The sequence below is a fragment of the Mustelus asterias genome, chromosome 17, assembly GCF_964213995.1.
Source record: "Mustelus asterias chromosome 17, sMusAst1.hap1.1, whole genome shotgun sequence".
Taxonomy (NCBI): Eukaryota; Metazoa; Chordata; class Chondrichthyes; order Carcharhiniformes; family Triakidae; genus Mustelus; species Mustelus asterias.
In genome coordinates, this window is record NC_135817.1 from 67944128 (window position 1) to 67963603 (window position 19476).

Consider the following 19476-nt stretch of genomic DNA (forward strand, 5'->3'; position numbering starts at 1 on the left):
ATTTTAAAATTGAGGTGTTCCTTAACCAGAAACCAGTGTAGTTCAGCATACACAGGGGCTGATGGATGAATGGGATTTGGTGTGAGTTAGGACAGGGACAGCAGAGTTTTGGATGGCTTCAAGTTTACAGAAAGTAGAACATAAGAGACTAGCCAAAGCCTAGTAAAATAGTGAAGTCTGGAGGTATCAAAGGCATGGATGAAGGATTCAGCAGCTGAACTGTGGAAGGGCTGGAGTCATACAGAGGCGAAAGTAGGTGGTCTTTCAGATGGCACAGATTTGTGGCTGAAAGCGCGTCTTGGGGTCAAGTATGACATGGAGGTTGCAGTCTCAGCCTCAAGCAGTTGCAGGGTGAGGAGTGGAATCAATGGTTAGTGAGCAGAGTTTCTGACAGGTTCCAAAAACGATGGCTTCAGTCTTCTGATATTTAATTAGCAGAAATTTTGAAACATCTGCAACTGGATGTCAGACAGGCAGTTTTACAATTTAGAAAGCGAGGTGGTGGGCATCCTTAACGCACATGTGAAAATAACACTTTTTTTGCATAATCTCGCCAAGGGGCAGCTTATGGATGAGAAATAGGAAGAGGGCAAGTATAGATTTTTGGGAGACTTCACAGGGACATTATATGGGAGTGGCAATTCTCTGGCTATGGTTAGATAGATAAGAGCAGAACTAGGCAGATGAGAAACAGTTGGAGGAAGATGGTATGATCAACCATGCCAAAGGCTGCGACAGGTCGAGAAGGGTGAGGGGGAATAGTTTACCTTTGTTATAGTCACACAGGATGTCATTTGAGACTTTGATGAGAGATGTTTCTGTACTGTGGCAGAGATGGATTCCTTTTGGAGGGAGTTCAGGGAAAGGTGGGAACAGATTTGGGAGGCAGCAAGACATTCAAGGACTTCGGTAAGGAAAAGGATATTGAGGAGGGGGTGGTAGTTTGCAAGGATTTTAGTATGACAAGAGAGAAGGGTACAGTGGGAACCCTAGGGATCAGTATTGGGACCACTGAGATAGCTGATATATGAATGACGTGTGCTTGTGTATAGGGGGCACAAGTTTCCAGAACAGACACAAAACATTAAGAAATGAGGAGGGTGGTAACAGATTTCAGGGTGATATAAACAGACTTTTGAGTTGTGCAGACATGTGGCAAATGTGATTTACTCGAGATTTACCAAAGTAATACCCAGGATATGTGTTTTTAGTCACCTGGAGAGGCTACAGAATCCAGGATTGTTCTCCTTAAATTAAATGTTAAGGAGAGATTGAAGAAAGGATTTCAAACTTAGAAGGGTTTTGATAAGAGTAAGAAATTGTTTCAATTGATAGAGGGATCAGAAAACAGAGGACATGGACTTAAATTCATTGAAGGAAAGTCATGAATATATATTGTGTCTTTTATGACCTCTGGGCATTCCAAAGCACTTTACAACCTGGTGTAGTCAATTGCTGTAACACAGAAATATGACAGTCAATCTACACACATCAAGCCCTCATAAACAGCAACATGATATTGAACTGTTTTTCTCCTTGTGCCGATGGAGAGATAAATACTGACCAGGACTCTTTCTCTTCTTCAAATGCAATGTTTCCTATAAAATTTTGTTGTTTTGTGCTGCTGGTTTCTTCAATGTGCTGTAACTTTAAATGTGGCCGCAGTTTTGAATACTGAACAAGGGGCTTGTGTGGTACCTTCCAGGCTGCTGAATGACCATTCATGGGAATATTAGTATCATGGGATCTGTTACATTCTACTGAGTGGACAGATGGAAACTCGGTTCAACGCATCATCTGAAAGACAGCACCTCCAACAGTGTAACACTCCCTTAGTACTGCACTTGAGTGTCAGCCTAGCGTTCTTGCTCATGTCCCTGGGGAGCCAACTTGACGCGATATTTTTCTGTCTCAGGGATGAGATTGCCGCCAGGATTGGCAAGGGAACCAGAGAGAAGATGCGGAGACATTTTTTTATGCAGCAACTTATTAAGGTCAGGAAAGCATTACCAGGACATATGTTCTAAAGGAAATTGGATAAATGCTTGAAAAGGTTAGAAGTGCAGACCTATGGGTAAGAGGCAGAGGCATGGGACTAACTGCTCTTTCAAAGAGCTAACAATAGCATGATGATCTGAATGTCCACGTTTTGTGCTCTAAGTTTCTATGATTGAGACAACTGTGGAGACTGATGGGGTTTTGAAGCTGTTGCAGATTGTGGAATCCTGTAGCAACTTCTGCCAAGCAGCAAATCAAAAATAATTAAATGAAGCTAATCTTGGGAAAATCCCCAGAGTGAATACCAGGCCTAAAATTCCATTCCACCACACTTCCAGCAGTGTTAGAGAGGAAAATTTTGGAAATGTATGAATTAGTTAATCCATTTCATGAAAATTAAGACCAACAAACACCACACAAAGCATGGTATATTCACCATCTAAAATGCTTCACACAGGTATAAGATGCTAGATACTCGATACAAAAGTAATGTCTTTGCTGAATGAAAGATATATTTTTGCCAATGTGTATATATAAGCAAAATCCCCCAACTTCATGGTATGAACACTTTATTAGCCATGCAATATAATTCAGCCAAACCAATGACACTAAGAGGTTTGCAAGTTTCACAAATTAACTAAGTTTTACAAAATAGTATGGAAAAGGCACTATGCAAAGACACAACTGCACCAGAGTTTACTAATGCGAGATAAAGGTTGCAATAAAGGAGATATTACAGGATAGTTTCATTTTTACTTGAAATTGCATAAATAACTCCTGTCTTTCACCTCAACTGGTCGTTCTATTGCAACAACAATAACATTTGCATTTATATAGTAGCTTTATTGCAATAAGCCATCACAAGGCACTTCACATGTGGACAAACAAAATTTGACACGGGACCATACAAGGAGATACTAGGGCAGATGACAAAAAACTTGGTTGAGGAGTTAGGTCACGTAGGGGGAGGTGTTAGATCGGGTAAGGGGGTATGAGTTTGGGCCGGGGCGGGGGGCACAAGGGTGTGATCAGGTCATGAGGGGTGGGGAATACCCCATACGGGATACTTAGTTGGGAAGAGTTGTCCCATGCAGGGTTCAGTCTAGGTCTTTAAAATAGTTGCTTTGAAGTGAGAAATGTTTTTTTCCCTTCCAACTCTTTCAGATTAACTATTCATGTGAAATTGGCTGAAGTTAGCGATTTAAATCACTTTGCCGGATGCTTTCCAGTGCAGCACAATTGTCCAGGGGAGTTTAGCACTTTTGGACAATTGGTGGGTAAATCCTTACATGGGAACTTCCAAGGGAGATTCCACAGTGTATCTTTGGGATTCCCCCAAAGGCGACACTGGGGAGTCAAGAGGTTATTGCCCAGTAAGTTTATGAAAGTTAGAAATTTAGTGTTGGCAAAGAATGAGTTGGGATATACAAGGCTAGAGGTAACAAAGGTGTGTGTATGAAGGCTTCAATAGCAGATAAGCTGAGGCAGCCTTCGGCAATGTTGTGGAAGTGAAATAGACAGTCTTATGATGGCATGAATATATAGCTGAAAGCTCATCTTCTGTCAATTCGGACACCAAGGTTGTAAACAGTCTGATTCAGACTCAGAAAATGGAGTTCATGATTTTACCATTTTGATTCTAAGTGCTGAATCTGGGCACAATTCAGATCCGACTTGGAAAACTGTTCTCAGGCGCCCCATACGCACTCAGCTTGAAAAGAAATCGCGGATCGGAATTGCACTGTGGGCGGGGCTTATTGCACCCGAAACGCTGCAGCTCCGATTGGAGCTTTGAACTGCACGTACGCGGTGAAAAAAATATTTTAAAAACGCACCTCTGTCACATCGCTCCTGGGCCGCAAAAAGCAGATAAAGCGGTCCAGGAACGATGGCCCTCACAGACATCGCCCCACCCCACAACATAACTGTCCCCCTTATCCATCCACCGCCCCCCCGCTACCCAGACCGATCGCGACCCTCTGCCCCCCTTTTCCCCCCACCAGAAAACGATCTGGCCTCCCTCCTGCCACCCTGCCCCCTCTCACCAGGGAATGATCTGGCCTTCCTCCTCCCCCCACCTCACCAGAGAATGATCTGGCCCGTCTCTCTCCATCCCCCCCACCACAGATGAGTCAGGGGGCTGTTGGAAGCTCTGAACTTACCTCTTCAGAAGCTGGAGTGCCCGAAACAGATCTTTGCGGAGCACTTTGCTGGACACTTGCCTTCGAGTGAAGGCAGGTGTCCAGGTGAGGGCAGCAAAGCGGTGAAGGTGATTGGCGGTTGCAGGTCACATTTGCATAAGTGCAGTCACTGAGATCAGAAGGTGATTTGTGGAGGAGCTGCTGTGAAGGGACAGTTACACCACAAACACTACTTCAGTGTTTCCCTCCCTACCTCCTCCTCTAACCAAAAGAACAGTCGGCAGGAGGACCACAACCAAGGGAGAGGTGAGTTGAGATTCTTTTATCTTTTTACATGTATAAGGGCAATATGGCAGCTCGGGTAGTGGCATGCTACTCCTGCTAGATGTGGACAATTAGGGGGCAATCTAGTCTCCCTGACAACTTTGTCTGCAGGAAGTGTGTCCAGTTGCAGTTCCTCACAGACCTCACTGTTCGGTTGGAGCAGCAGGTGGATGCACTGCGGAGCATATGGGAGGCAGAGAGTGTGATAGACATTAGTTACAGGGAGGTTGTCATACCACAGGTTCAGACAGGTAGATGGGTGACTGCCAGGAGAGGCAGCAGGTAGTGCAGGAGTCTCCTGTGCCTATTCCCCTTTCAAATAGGTATATCGTTTTGGATACTGTTGAGGGGGTAGCCTGTCAGGGGCAGATACCAGCAGCAGCCAGGCCTGTGACACCTCAGCTGGTTCTGCTGTGGGACAGGGTCGGGCAAAGAGCAAGCAAGCAGTAGTAATAGGGGACTCGCTAGTTAGAGGCACAGACAGGCGTTTCTGTGGCCGCAATCAAGACTCCAGGATGGTGTGTTGCCTCCCTGGTGCCAGGGTCAAACATAGAACATTACAGCGCAGTACAGGCCCTTCGGCCCTCGATGTTGCGCCGACCAGTGAAACCAATCTAAAGCCCATCTAAACTACACTATTCCAATATCATCCATATGTTTATCCAATGACCATTTAAATGCCCTTAATGTTGGCGAGTCCACTACTGCTGCAGGCAGGGCATTCCATGCCCTTACTACTCTCTGAGTGAAGAGCCTACCTCTGACATCTATCCTATATCTATCACCCCTCAATTTAAAGCTATGTCCCCTCATGCTAGCTATCACCATCCGAGGAAAAAGGCTCTCACTATCCACCCTATCTAATCCTCTGATCATCTTGTATGCCTCGATTAAGTCACCTCTTAACCTTCTTCTCTCTAACGAAAACAACCTCAAGTCCCTCAGCCTTTCCTCATATGACCTTCCCACCATACCAGGCAACATCCTGGTAAATCACCTCTGCACCCTTTCCAATGTTTCCACATCCTTCCTATAATGCGGTGACCAGAACTGTACACAATACTCCAAGTGCGGCTGCACCAGAGTTTTGTACAGTTGCAACATGACCTGCTGGCTCCGAAACTCAATCCCTCTACCAATAAAAGCTAACACTCCGTACGCCTTCTTAACAACCCTATCAACCTGGGTGCCAACTTTCAGGGATCTATGCACATGGACACCGAGATCTCTCTGTTCATCCACACTACCAAGAATCTTACCATTAGCCCAGTTCTCTGTAATCCTGTTACTCCTTCCAAAGTGAATCACCTCACACTTTTCCGCATTGAACTTCATTTGCCACCTCTCAACCCAGCTCTGCAGCTTATCTATGTCCCTCTGTAACCTGCAACAACCTTGCGCACTGTCCACAACTCCTTCGACTTTAGTGTCATCCGCAAATTTACTAATCCATCCTTCTACGCCCTCATCCAGGTCATTTATAAAAATGACAAACAGCAGTGGCCCTAAAACAGATCCTTGCGATACACCACTAGTAACTGAACTCCAGGATGAACATTTCTCATCAACCACCACCCTCTGTCTTCTTACAGCTAGCCAATTCCTGATCCAAACCGCTAAATCACCCTCAATCCCATGCGTCCGTATTTTCTGCAATAGCTTACCGTGGGGAACCTTATCAAACGCTTTACTGAAGTCCATATACACCACATCAACTGCTTTACCCTCATCCACCTCTTTGGTCACCTTCTCAAAGAACTCAATAAAGTTTGTGAGGCACGACCTACCCTTCACAAAACCGTGTTGACTATCCCTAATCAAATTATTCCTTTCTAGATGATTATAAATCCTATCTCTTATAATCCTTTCCAAAACTTTGCCCACAACAGAAATAAGGCTCACTGGTCTATAATTACCAGGTTTGTCTCTACTCCCCTTCTTGAACAAGGGGACAACATTTGCTATCCTCCAGTCTTCTGGCAATATTCCTGTAGACAATGACGACATAAAGATCAAAGCCAAAGGCTCTGCAATCTCCTCCCTAGCCTCCCAGAGAATCCTAGGATAAATCCCATCCGGCCCAGGGGACTTATCTATTTTCACACTTTCCAGAATTGCTAACACCTCCTCCTTATTAACCTCAATCCCATCTAGTCCAATACCCTGTATCTCAGTATTCTCCTTGACAACATTGTCTTTTTCCTGCATGAATACTGACGAAAAATATTCATTTAGCACCTCTCCTATCTCTTCAGACTCCACGCACAACTTCCCACTACTGTCCTTGACTGGCCCTAATCTTACCCTAGTCATTCTTTTATTCCTAACATACCTATAGAAAGCTTTAGGGTTTTCCTTGATCCTACCTGCCAAAGACTTCTCATGTCCCCTCCTGGCTCTTCTTAACTCTCTTTTTACGTCCTTCCTGGCTAACTTGTAACTCTCAGGCACCCTAACTGAGCCTTCACGTCTCATCTTTACATAAGTCTCCTTCTTCCTCTTCAGAAGAGATTCAACTTCTTTAGTAAACCACGGTTCCCTCGCTCGACCACTTCCTCCCTGCCTGACAGGTACATACTTATCATGGACACACAGTAGCTGTTCCTTGAACAAGCTCCACGTTTTAATTGTGCCCATCCCCTGCAGTTTCCTTCCCCAACCTATGCATCTTAAATCTCGCCTGATCGCATCATAATTTCCTTTCCCCCAGCTATAACTCTTGCCCTTCGGTATATACCTATCCCTTTCCATCGCTAAAGTAAACGTAACCGAATTGTGGTCACTATCACCAAAGTGCTCACCTACCTCCAAATCTAACACCTGGTCTGGTTCATTACCCAGTACCAAATACAATGTGGCCTCGCCTCTTGTTGGCGTATCTACATACTGTGTCAGGAAACCCTCCTGCACACATTGGACAAAAACTGACCCATCTAAAGTACTCGAACTATAGCTTTTCCAGTCAATATTTGCAAAGTTAAAGTCCCCCATAACAACTACCCTGTTACTTTCACTCCTATCCAAAATCATCTTTGCAATCCTTTCCTCTACATCTCTGGAACTTTTCGGAGGCCTATAGAAAACTCCCAACAGGGTGACCTCTCCTTTCCTGTTTCTAACCTCAGCCCATGCTACCTCAGTAGACGAGTCTTCAAACTGTCCTTTTTGCCACCGTAATACTGTCCTTGACTAACAATGCCACACCTCCACCTCTTTTACCACCTTCCCTGCTCTTACTGAAACATCTAAACCCCGGAACCTGCAACAACCATTCTTGTCCCTGCTCTATCCATGTCTCCGAAATGGCCACAACATCGAAGTCCCAGGTACCAACCCATGCTGCAAGTTCACCCACCTTATTCTGGATGCTCCTGGTGTTGAAGTATACAAACCACCTTCCTGCCTGCCAGTACACTCAACAAATTTCTCTCTATCCAACCTTTAATACTATGGTTTTCCCAGTCAATGTTGGGAAAGTTAAATTCTCCGACTATTACCACCCTATTTTTCTTGGAACTACCTGTAATCTCCTTACATATTTGCTCCTCAATTTCCCGCCGACTATTTGGGGGCCTATAGTACAACCCTATCAAAGTGATTTCCCCCTTCTTATTTCTCATTTCTACCCATATAGACTCAGTGGTCGAACCCTCGGATATATCCCCTCTCAGTACGGCCGTGATGCTTTCCCTAATCAAAAGTGCAACTCCCCCTTTTCTCTTACCTCCTGTTCTATCTTTCCGATAGCATCTGTACCCTGGAACATTGAGCTTCCAGTCCTGTCCCTCCCTTAGCCATGTTTCAAAAGTGTGTTAACCAGGGTCCAGGGTAAACACACTCCTCTTAGAGTGAAGGGCAAGGCTGGCCGAAGTAGGGAACCCTGGATGACTCAGGATATTGAGGCCCTGGTCAAGAAGAAGAAAGAGGCACATGACATGCATAGGCAACTGGGATCAAGCAATCTCTTGAAGAGTATAGGGGGTGTAGGAGTAGAGTTAAGAGAGAAATCAGGGGAGCAAAAAGAAGAATCCAAAGAGCTTCTACAAATACATAAAGGGCAAAAGAGTAACAAGGGAGAGAGTAGGGCCTCTTAAGGATCAACAAGGTCATCTATGTGTGGATGTACAAGAGATGGGTGAGATCCTAAATGAACATTTCTCATCAGTAACAAAAAGGGACGGTCAATAGGGAATTAAAGGTGCTATATTTAAATGCCCGCAGTGTCCGGAACAAGATAGATGAGCTTGTGGCCCAGATTGTGACTGGCAGGTATGATGTGGTAGGCATCACAGAGACGTGGTTGCAGGGGGTTCAGGACTGGCAGTTAAACATCCAGGGATTCACAACCTATCGAAAAGACAGAGGGGTGGGTAGAGGGGGCGGGGTTGCCTTGTTAATTAGAAATGAAATTAAATCAATAGCACTAAACGACATAGGGTCAGACGATGTGGAGTCTGTGTGGGTAGAGTTGAGGAACCACAAAGGCAAAAAAACCATAATGGGAGTTATGTACAGGCCTCCTGACAGTGGTCAGGACCAGGGGCACAAAATGCACCACGAAATAGAAAGGGCATGTCAGAAAGGCAAGGTCACAGTGATCATGGGGGATTTCAATATGCAGGTGGACTGGGTAAATAATGTTGCCAGTGGACCCAAAGAAAGGGAATTCATTGAATGTTTACAGGACGGCTTTTTGGAACAGCTTGTGATGGAGCCCACGAGGGAACAGGCTATTCTGGACTTAGTGTTATGTAATGAGCCAGACGTGATAAAAGATCTTAAAGTAAGGGAACACTTAGGAAGCAGTGATCATAATATGGTAGAATTCAGTCTGCAATTTGAAAGAAGGAAGGCAGAATCAGATGTGAAGGTTCTACAGTTAAATAAAGGTAATTACAGGCGCATGAGGGAGGAACTGACAAAAATCGACTGGAAGCAGAGCCTAGTGGGAAAGACAGTAGAACAGCAATAGCAGGAGTTTCTGGGAGTAATTGAGGACACAGTGCAGAGGTTCATCCCAAACAAAAGAAAGGTTATCAGAGGGGGGATTAGGCAGCCATGGCTGACAAAGGAAGTCAGGGAATGCATCAAGGCAAAAGAGAGAGCCTATAATGTGGCAAAGAGTAGTGGGAAGTCAGAAGATTGGGAAGGCTATAAAAACAAACAGAGGATAACAAAGAGAGAAATAAGGAAGGAGAGGATCAAATATGAAGGTAGGCTAGCCAGTAACATTAGGAATGATAGTAAAAGTTTCTTTAAATACATTAAAAACAAACGGGAGGCAAAAGTAGACATTGGGCCGCTCCAAAATGACGCTGGTAATCTAGTGATGGGAGACAAGGAAATAGCTGAGGAACTTAATAAGTACTTTGCGTCAGTCTTCACAGTAGAAGACATGAGTAATATCCCAACAATTCAGGAAAGTCAGGGGGCAGAGTTGAATATGGTTGCCATCACAAAGGAGAAAGTGCTAGAGAAACTAAAAGGTCTGAAAATTGATAAATCTCCGGGCCCAGATGGGCTACATCCTAGAGTTCTAAAGGAGATAGCTGAAGAAATAGTGGAGGCGTTAGTTATGATCTTTCAAAAGTCACTGGAGTCAGGGAAAGTCCCAGAGGATTGGAAAATCGCTGTTGTAACCCCACTGTTCAAGAAGGGAACAAGAAAAAAGATGGAAAATTATAGGCCAATTAGCCTAACCTCAGTTGTTGGCAAAATTCTAGAATCCATTGTTAAGGATGAGATTTCTAAATTCTTGGAAGTGCAGGGTCGGATTAAGACAAGTCAGCATGGATTTAGTAAGGGGAGGTCGTGCCTGACAAACCTGTTAGAGTTCTTTGAAGAGATAACAAATAGGTTAGACCAAGGAGAGCCAATGGATGTTATCTATCTTGACTTCCAAAAGGCCTTTGACAAGGTGCCTCACGGGAGACTGCTGAGTAAAATAAGGGCCCATGGTATTCGAGGCAAGGTACTAACATGGATTGACGATTGGCTGTCAGACAGAAGGCAGAGAGTTGGGATAAAAGGTTCTTTCTCAGAATGGCAACCGGTGACAAGTGGTGTCCCGCAGGGTTCAGTGTTGGGGCCACAGCTGTTCTCTTTATATATTAACGATCTAGATGACGGGACTGGGAGCATTCTGGCCAAGTTTGCCGATGATACAAAGATAGGTGGAGGGGCAGGTAGTATTGAGGAGGTGGGGAGGCTGCAGAAAGATTTAGACAGTTTAGGAGAGTGGTCCAAGAAGTGGCTGATGAAATTCAACGTGGGCAAGTGCGAGGTCGTACACTTTGGAAAAAAGAATAGAGGCATGGACTATTTTCTAAACGGTGACAAAATTCATAATGCTAAAGTGCAAAGGGACTTGGGAGTCCTAGTCCAGGATTCTCTAAAGGTAAACTTGCAGGTTGAGTCCGTAATTAGGAAAGCAAATGTAATGTTGTCATTTATCTCAAGAGGCTTGGAATACAAAAGCAGGGATGTACTTCTGAGGCTTTATAAAGCACTGGTTAGGCCCCATTTGGAGTACTGTGAGCAATTTTGGGCCCCACACCTCAGGAAGGACATACTGGCACTGGAGCGGGTCCAGCGGAGATTCACACGGATGATCCCAGGAATGGTAGGCCTGACATACGATGAACGTCTGAGGATCGTGGGATTATATTCATTGGAGTTTAGGAGGTTGAGGGGAGATCTGATAGAAACTTACAAGATAATGAACGGCTTAGATAGGATGGACGTAGGGAAGTTGTTTCCATTAACAGGGGAGACTAGGACGCGGGGGCACAGCCTTAGAATAAAAGGGAGTCACTTTAGAACAGAGATGAGGAGAAATTTCTTCAGCCAGAGAGTGGTGGGTCTGTGGAATTCATTGCCACAGAGGGCTGTGGAGGCCGAGACGTTGAGCGTCTTCAAGACAGAAATTGATAAATTCTTGATTTCTCGAGGAATTAAGGGCTATGGGGAGAGAGCGGGTAAATGGAGTTGAAATCAACCATGATTGAATGGTGGAGTGGACTCGATGGGCCGAATGGCCTTACTTCCGCTCCTATGTCTTATAGTATTTACTATTGAGGAAAGCATGGATATTAGGGAACTTGGGGAAATAAATAGTGATGTTTTGAGGAGTGTACATATTACAGAGAAGGAGGTGCTGGAAGTCTTAAAGCGCATCAAGGTAGATAAATCCCCAGGACCTGATGAAGTGTATCCCAGGATATTGTGGGAGGCTAGGGAGGAAATTGCAGGTCCCCTAGCCGAGATATTTGAATCATCGCTAATCAGGCTGCAAGGAAAAGCCTGGGAACCATAGGCCAGTGAGTCTCACATCAGTGGTGGGTAAATTGTTGGAAGGTATTTTGAGAGACACGATCTACAGGCATTTAGAAACGCAAGGACTGATTAGGAACAGTCAGCATGGCTTTGTGAATGGAAAATCATGTCTCACAAATTTGATTGAGTTTTCTGAAGGGGTAATCAACAAATTTGATTGGGTTTTTTGAAGGGGTAACCAAGAACGTAGATGAGGGCAGTACAGTTGATGTTTTCTACATGGACTTTAGCAAGGCCTTTGACAAGGTACCACATGGTAGGTTGTTGCATCAGGTTAAATCTCACGGGATCCAGGGTGAGGTATCTAAATGGATACAAAATTGGCTTCTTGACAGAAGCCAGAAGGTGGTTGTAGAGGGTTGTTTTTCAAACTGGAGGTCTGTGATCAGTGGTGTGCCTCTGGGATCAGTGCTGGTTCCACTGTTACTTGTCATTTATATTAATGATTTGTATGAGAATATAGGAGGCATGGTTAGTAAGTTTGCAGATGACACTAAGATTGGTGGCGGACAGTGAAGAAAGTTATCTCCAATTGCAACGGGATCTTGATCAATAGGGCCAGTGGGCTGACGAATGGCAGATGGAGTTTAATTTAGACAAATGCGAGGTGATGCATTTTGGTAGATTGAACCAGGGCAGGACTTACTCAGTTAATGGTAGGGCGTTGGGGAGAGTTACAGAACAAAGAGATCTAGGGGTACATGTTCATAGCTCCTTGAAAGTAGAGTCACAGGTGGACACAGTGGTGAAAAAGGCATTCTGCATGCTTGGTTTCATCGGTCAGAACATTGAATACAGGAATTGGAATGTCTTGTTGATGTTGTACAAGACATTGGTAAGGTTACACTTGGAATACTGTGTGCAATTCTGGTCACCCTATTATAGAAAGGGTATTATTAAACTAGAAAGAGTGCAGAAAAGATTTACTAGGATGCTACCGGGACTTGATGGATTGAGTTATAAGGAGAGGCTGGAGAGACTGGGACTTCTTTCTCTGGAGCATCGGAGGCTGAGGGGTGATCTTGTAGTGACCTATAAAATAATGAGGGGCACAGATCAGCTAGATAGTCAATATCTTTTCCCAAAGGTAGGGGAGTCTAAAACTAGAGGGCATAGGTTTAAGTTGAGAGGGGAGAGATACAAAAGTGTCCAGAGGGGCAGTTTTTTCACACAGAGGGTGGTGAGTGTCTTGAACAAGCTGCCAGAGGTAGTAGTAGAGGCGGGTACAATTTTGTCTTTTAAAAAGCATTTAGATAGTTACATGGGTATGCTGGGTATAGAGGGATATGGGCCAAATGCGGGCAATTGGGATTAGCTTAGGGATTTAAAAAAAGAAAGGGCCGCATGGAAAAGTGGGGCCGAAGGGCCTGTTTCCATGCTGTAAATCTCTCTGACTCTATGTCTGTATTGCGCCGAATCTGGACGCGCGAAAGTGATGGGGTAAAGGGGGAAATGCTGGTAAAGTTGGGCGGGCAGCCTATTAATTCAATTTAAATGCATGCGTTTCGGATCGCAACCATTTTCGGCTCTTGGTAAAGTGGGCATCTGCGCGTGCGCGGATTGTGCTAATCGCCTCACGTCCAACTTTACCAAGTTTTCGTGCCCGAAAACGGGTGAGATGCAATGGTAAAATCAGGCCCCATGACAGGGTCAGTCTTCCCAATATTTAGCTGAAAGGAAATTTCTGCAATATATTGAACTGTATTCCTTACAATAACTTAAGTACAAAATACATTTTTATGCAAGATATTGCACAAATAAATACTTTTCCCAGTGTTACATGACATGTTTAGCTCCTAGACATTTACCTGTGAACTCCTCATCTTCTTTGTTACTGAGTTCAGACAGTGGAGCTGAACTGAACATGGGGGGAGTGTCAGACTTTGGCGGCTTATGGGCTGGAAAGAAACCAAACAGAAACCTTTGTATCTTTCACCAAAATGATACTACTGTTTATAAATTGCCATCTTTAAACTGTGGAGGACATTTATGACTACTCTTTTATTGTTTAATTCAATGTGCTTTTCAATGTACAAGCATATTAAAAAAATGGCCTGATGTGCTTTTCATCTTCTTAATCGGGGAAGCATTGATGGTCGGTTTTCCGAAAGATGGAAGGGAGTTTGATGGTGATATTCTGGTGATTGTCCGTAATACATTTGGACAATTGTATCAAGCTATGCTGCAAATACGCATCTGCATGGTCAGGTTTCTTTTTACTATGTACCTTATTATGTATTAATTTGTAATCTACACTGTCTTTTCACCTCAAGAAGATTGCTCAGTGTAAAGGGAATGATGTGCGTGTGTGTTTGCAAATGTTGCCAGAGATAGAAAACACTGCAAGGTATTACAATCATCTTTGCTAGTGTAGACACTCCTACTCCTAACCGGCAGGACACACTTGAAACCTCATTTGATTGCCTCTGCTCCCTCATCACACATGATTAAATGTTGGAATATTTCTGGCCCTATATGCAATCTTCTTCAGGAAGAATGCATAATGCCCATTGCTGTTCTGATGAAGGGTCATCAAGCTGAAACATGTACTCTGTTTCTCTTCACAGATGCTGCCTGACCTGCTAAGCATTCGAACATTATTTGTTTATATTTCAGATTTCCAGCATCTGTAGTATTTTACCTTTGTAGAGGTTTGAGAATACTTAGTGCAGCTACTTGGGCATCCATGGATACAAGGTGAAGGTATGCATGGGTGCAAAGGGACAGTTCCCGATGGTATTAGTTGGAGCAGTGAGCATATATTTATTGCATTGTAAGCTTCCATCTTGTCTCTTCTGGTGAGGTTACTGACTTCTTTGCAAAAGTCCAGCTACTGTCTTGACAACCAGATGTTTTTGTGCAAAAAGAGGGAGTTCTTCCAGTGTTGAACTTGCTGCAACAAAATTTTTATCACCTCACCATCAAAGCTGAAGGCCCTGCTTCTCCCCAACCTGCTGCCAGGTATTTCTTCAGCTGAATAATGTAGTCATGTCTCAACCAGCAGTCTTTACAGAAATTATTTCCTTCCTATGAGATGTAACTGGTGCATGCCAGAACATGAAAAACACCCAAATTTGGAAATGCAGGTGGATTCAGGTATGTTTCACTTAGTTTCTTTCAGCTGCACACTATCTGACTTACACACGGGCAGCCGGTCATTTGTGGCTGGGAATTTCCTCCTCAGCCCCAATCACTGCAGGTGTGGAGGACAAGTAGGCTCAGCATTCATTCAATTGACTTGCTGCTGGCTGTGGCAAGGTACAGGAGTCCATTTATGTAAAGTTGCTTGGCTCCTGGTGAGATTCCTGCAGTTGGAAGCTCGCCATCTGGTGAATATGATTGCCAGATCCCTCTAAATGTTCCACTTAGTCTAGCATTGCTAGACACCTGTGATGTCATGCTATTCCTAGCATTCAGCATTGCTAAGGCAAACATGATGGAAAATTTGATTTATGATATTACTCATTAGTAATAAGTTTACCTAAAGTGTGAGTGTGCTATCACTTCAGGTATAATGTATCATGGCCCATTTTCTAACTGCTTCACATTGCCACAGCAAGATCAAGGGAAATCCTGGGCCCGATTCTCCCATCGTGACCCGCAACTTTTCCGGCGAGTCCCGTTGGGAGAATCGCGTGTCGGTCTTTTTCCGGGATTTGCGCATGCGCCAGGAACGCATGCATGTCTCCCGGAGCCGGAGAACAGTCACAGTTGAGACAGGGCTGGAAACCAGCTGGAAGAGATGTAAGTTATTTCAATCTTTTTAAAATGTATTTTAAATATATTTTGCATGTCATTATCAGGCCCGGCACAGAACTTGCTGGGCCCTATAGCATCTCCCATCCCGCCAGGAGTACTTTATTCTGGCGGGGTTTAGAGTAGCTCCCCACATTCGGGGAACTAGCGGGAGACCCCGCCGGAGTGAAGGGGAGGCAGGGGGTTGGGCGGTGGGGGGTTGCCCCCTGGGCATGGGCACCCTGGTAGTGCCAGCCTGTGCCCCCAGCACTGCCCAAATGTGCCCATGCCCAGGGGGCACCTTGGCACTGCCCAGTGGGCATCGGGCAGTGCCAAGGGGACAGGGCCTACTGTGGGTGGGGTCTAGGGGGCGATTGGTGGGGTTGGGGGGGTCCCACTGCCACTCTGCATTATGATTGGTCTGGGCTGGAGGGAGGGCAGTGATTGGGGCAGGCTAGGGGGTGGTGGTCTGGTGAGGAGCCTGCCTCCTGGGGGGGGGGATGGGGACTCTGCCAAGTGAGGGGGGTGGGCTGGACATCGGGGCGCTCCGGGACGGAGGGGGGGGGATTGGTCGGGGCTGGCCCGGGAATTGTTGTGGGGGTCGCGATCAGGCCATGGCAGGGTGGGGGGGGGGGGGGTGTGGCTGGTGGGGCAGCACTGTAGTGGTTCCGGGCTTGCTAGTGATTGAGCTGGCCAGCAAACGGGGAGATTGACAGATCGGGGCCACTGCGCATGCGCAGAGTTCCAGACTCTGTTGCGAATAGACCCCGCCCCCTGGGATTTTAATGAGATTCCCGATTGGGACCTCTGCAGTGCACAGAGTGGGGAGATTCAAGTGTGAAGCTGCACTGAAAAAACTGTCGTGATCTAGAACAGTTTTCCCACCAATTCAGCACTTTTGTGAGTATCCACCCCCACCCCCCACCCCCTGTTTCTCCTACATCTTGCTAAGCAGATTTTATGTTTTACTTATGGTTAGAGATTCCAAACAGGATAAAAACATTTGGGGCAGGATTTTCTGGTCACGCTCGCCCCAAAACTGGAAAATCCCACCTGAGGTCAACGAACTTTTGCATGGTCTCCCCCGCACCCCCCCTCAACCCCCACCCCCGCCGCCCGCTACAATTCCCATGGTAGGCGGGATGGAAAAATTCAGCCCTTAGTCTCACAGGCTTTTCAGATCAGCAATAAAAAAAGAGCCGACTCACCTCCATGCCCCAGCATGGGCCTCACCATTGGTTTAGAATCATAGAATGATAGAATTCCTACAATGCAGAAGGAGACCATTCGGCCCATCGAGCCTGTACTGACAACAGTCTCATCCAAGTCCTATCCCCGTAACCCCACATATTTGCCCTTGTTAAGGGGCAATTTAGCATGGCCAACCAACCGAAGCCGCATATTTTTGGGCTGTCAGAGGAAATCGAAGGACCCAGAGGAAACCTACGCAGACATGGGGAGAACATGCAAACTTCACACAGACAGTGATCCAAGGCCAGAATTGAACCCGGGTCCCTGCCATTGTGAGGCAGCAGTGCTGACCACTATGCCACCCTAATTCTGTTTTTGGAACATCTAATGCCTACGTAAGTGTTACAATCATGGTAATTAGGTTCATGCTCAGACTGGCGGGTCTTGGGGAATATCTCAAGCTGAGGTCTCCCTTTCGCAATTCCCATTATGGATCTCTCGTGAGAATTTGCAGCCATAATGGGACTTGCACCTGCTGTGAAAAGGCAGTGAAAATTGAAGCCAATATTTAAGCTCCATGAAAAACAGGAATATTCACCAGGCAAAGCATTTTACACAACTCCAAGACATACACAAAGTTTTGGGTATCTAACAAAATTCAGACAAGAATTTCCCTTAATACTGCTGAGAAACACTGGGGGCGATTCTCCCATCGCGACCCGCAAATTTTCTGGCGGCCATTTCGCGGGATTCGGGCATGTGTTCCCGATCATGAGCGTCTCCCAGAGCCAGGGAACAGGCACAGTCGGGACCACGCTGGAAACCGATGGGAAGAGAGGTAAGTGATTTTAATCTGTTTTAAATATATTTTAAATGTAGTTTAAATGTCATTATAGGACCCGGCATGGAACTTGTTGGGCCTGATAGCATCTTCCACCCCGCCAGGAGTACTTCACTCCGGCGGGGTTTAGAGTAGCTCCCCACGTTCGGGGAACTAACGGGAGACCCCGCTGGAGTGAAGGGAGGGGGTGGGCAATCAGGGCCCCCTGGGGGAGTGGTACCCTCTGAGTATGGGAATCCTGGCAGTGCCAAAGGGTGGGGCCTAGGGGCGATTGGTGGGGGTGGGGGGTCCCGCTGCCATTCTGCATGGGGATTGGTCTGGGTTGGAGGGAGGCCAGCGATCGGCCCGGGCTGGGGGTGGTGGTCTGCCGGGGGGGTGGGGGGTTAGTGGGAGGGCTTGCTGTGGTGGTGGGGGATCACCACTGCTGGAGGGGTGGATTGGACATCGGGGGCTCTGGGACGGGGTGGGGGGGGGGGGGGAGGGTTCTGACATGGCCTGGGAATTGTTGTGGGAGCCGCGATTGGGCTGTGGGGCGGGGGGGGGGGGGGGAGGGCGCAGCTGGAGGGGCAGCACTGTGGTCCCGGGCTGGCCAGCAAACAGGGAGACTGACAGATCGGGGCCACTGCGCATGTGCAGAGTTCCAGAGCTGTCAGCCTCTGGCATGGATAGCCCTCTGGGTTTTTAATTATATTCACGATTGTGACCTCTGCATTGCACAGAGTGGGGAGATTCGGGTCTGAATCAGTCGTGATCTAGACCAGTTTTCTCGCCAATTCAGCACTTTTGGGAGAATCGCCCCTACTGTTTCAAAATAGGGGGTCACCCATTTAGGAGAGGCGAGGAACATCTTTTTCTCTCAGAGGGTCATGACAATTTGAAATTCTCTTCCTTAAAATGTAGTTTGTGGCCGAATCCTTGAATATCTTTAAGGCAGAGTTGGTTCTTGATAAGCAAGGGGGTGAAAGGTTACCAGGGATAGGTGGGAATGTGAAGTTGAGGTTAAAATCAGATCAGCCATGATCTTATTGAATGGCGAGGCAGGTGCGAGTGGCCAAGTGGCCAACTCCTGCTCCTAATTCGTATGTTTGTATTGATGGATGACACATCAAATATATGCCACAGAACAGCAACAACAAGATCTATGCAGCACACTTCGATACGTAGAGAGAATCATAGGGGTGGTTAGTGAAGTGACTGATAACCACCACCACCAATACCCTGGACTTTGCAGAATGAAGCCAGGCACACTTCACTCCCGGCCATGCTCTCACGGCCACTTGCCAGCCCCAAGCTAATGGGAAGAGATGTATTTCCAGGCAGCAGGACCCTGAGATGGAAAGAATGGCATTACAGTAAATCATGGGGAAATGGTTTAGAGGAAACCTCACCTTCTCTTGTCATGTTTTGAGGAGTACCTTTACTCCTCCTGGCATCAGAAATTAAGTAAAATAAATGCTGTGAAAGTTAATTCATTTAGTTAATCCTGACTCCTCTTTCTCCTGGTTTCACCAGAAAGTTCACAATGGCTTTCCCTGCTCAGGGCACCAACTAAAGACTGATCAGACAATTTAAAAATGGATCTGCCAACTTGCGATGGGTGACCATATACCTGTTCAGATGAGCAGTTTGGAATATATGATTTATGTCGAGCAAGCAACATTTCTCTCACTGTGTACTGGCTAATCAGTACACTTAATTCCAATCCTTTCAATTTACATTACGATTGATAAGCTTATACCTTAAAATTCAGAAAACCTAGGTGAAATTCTTAGGAGTTTGTACATATCAAATCTGGTTTGTTACTGAAGCTGACTTTTTGCACCAGTTTTCAAAGATGCTGATCAAGTCAAACAGGCCTTTCATATTCAATACATTTCTCAAGGACAAATGTTAATATATTTCCATATTATC

The 19476-nt window shown here is 45.8% G+C and overlaps 1 protein-coding gene across 1 annotated transcript in view; it reads right to left on the reverse strand.

Moving 5' to 3' along the window:
* Window positions 1-19476, reverse strand: part of abi3bpa (ABI family, member 3 (NESH) binding protein a) — a 189068-nt gene that overhangs the window by 104015 nt on the left and 65577 nt on the right. The window contains exon 21 of the mRNA XM_078232889.1: window positions 13607-13696. Within this exon, the coding sequence (XP_078089015.1) occupies window positions 13607-13696 (90 nt within the window). The remainder of the gene's footprint in view (window positions 1-13606; window positions 13697-19476) is intronic.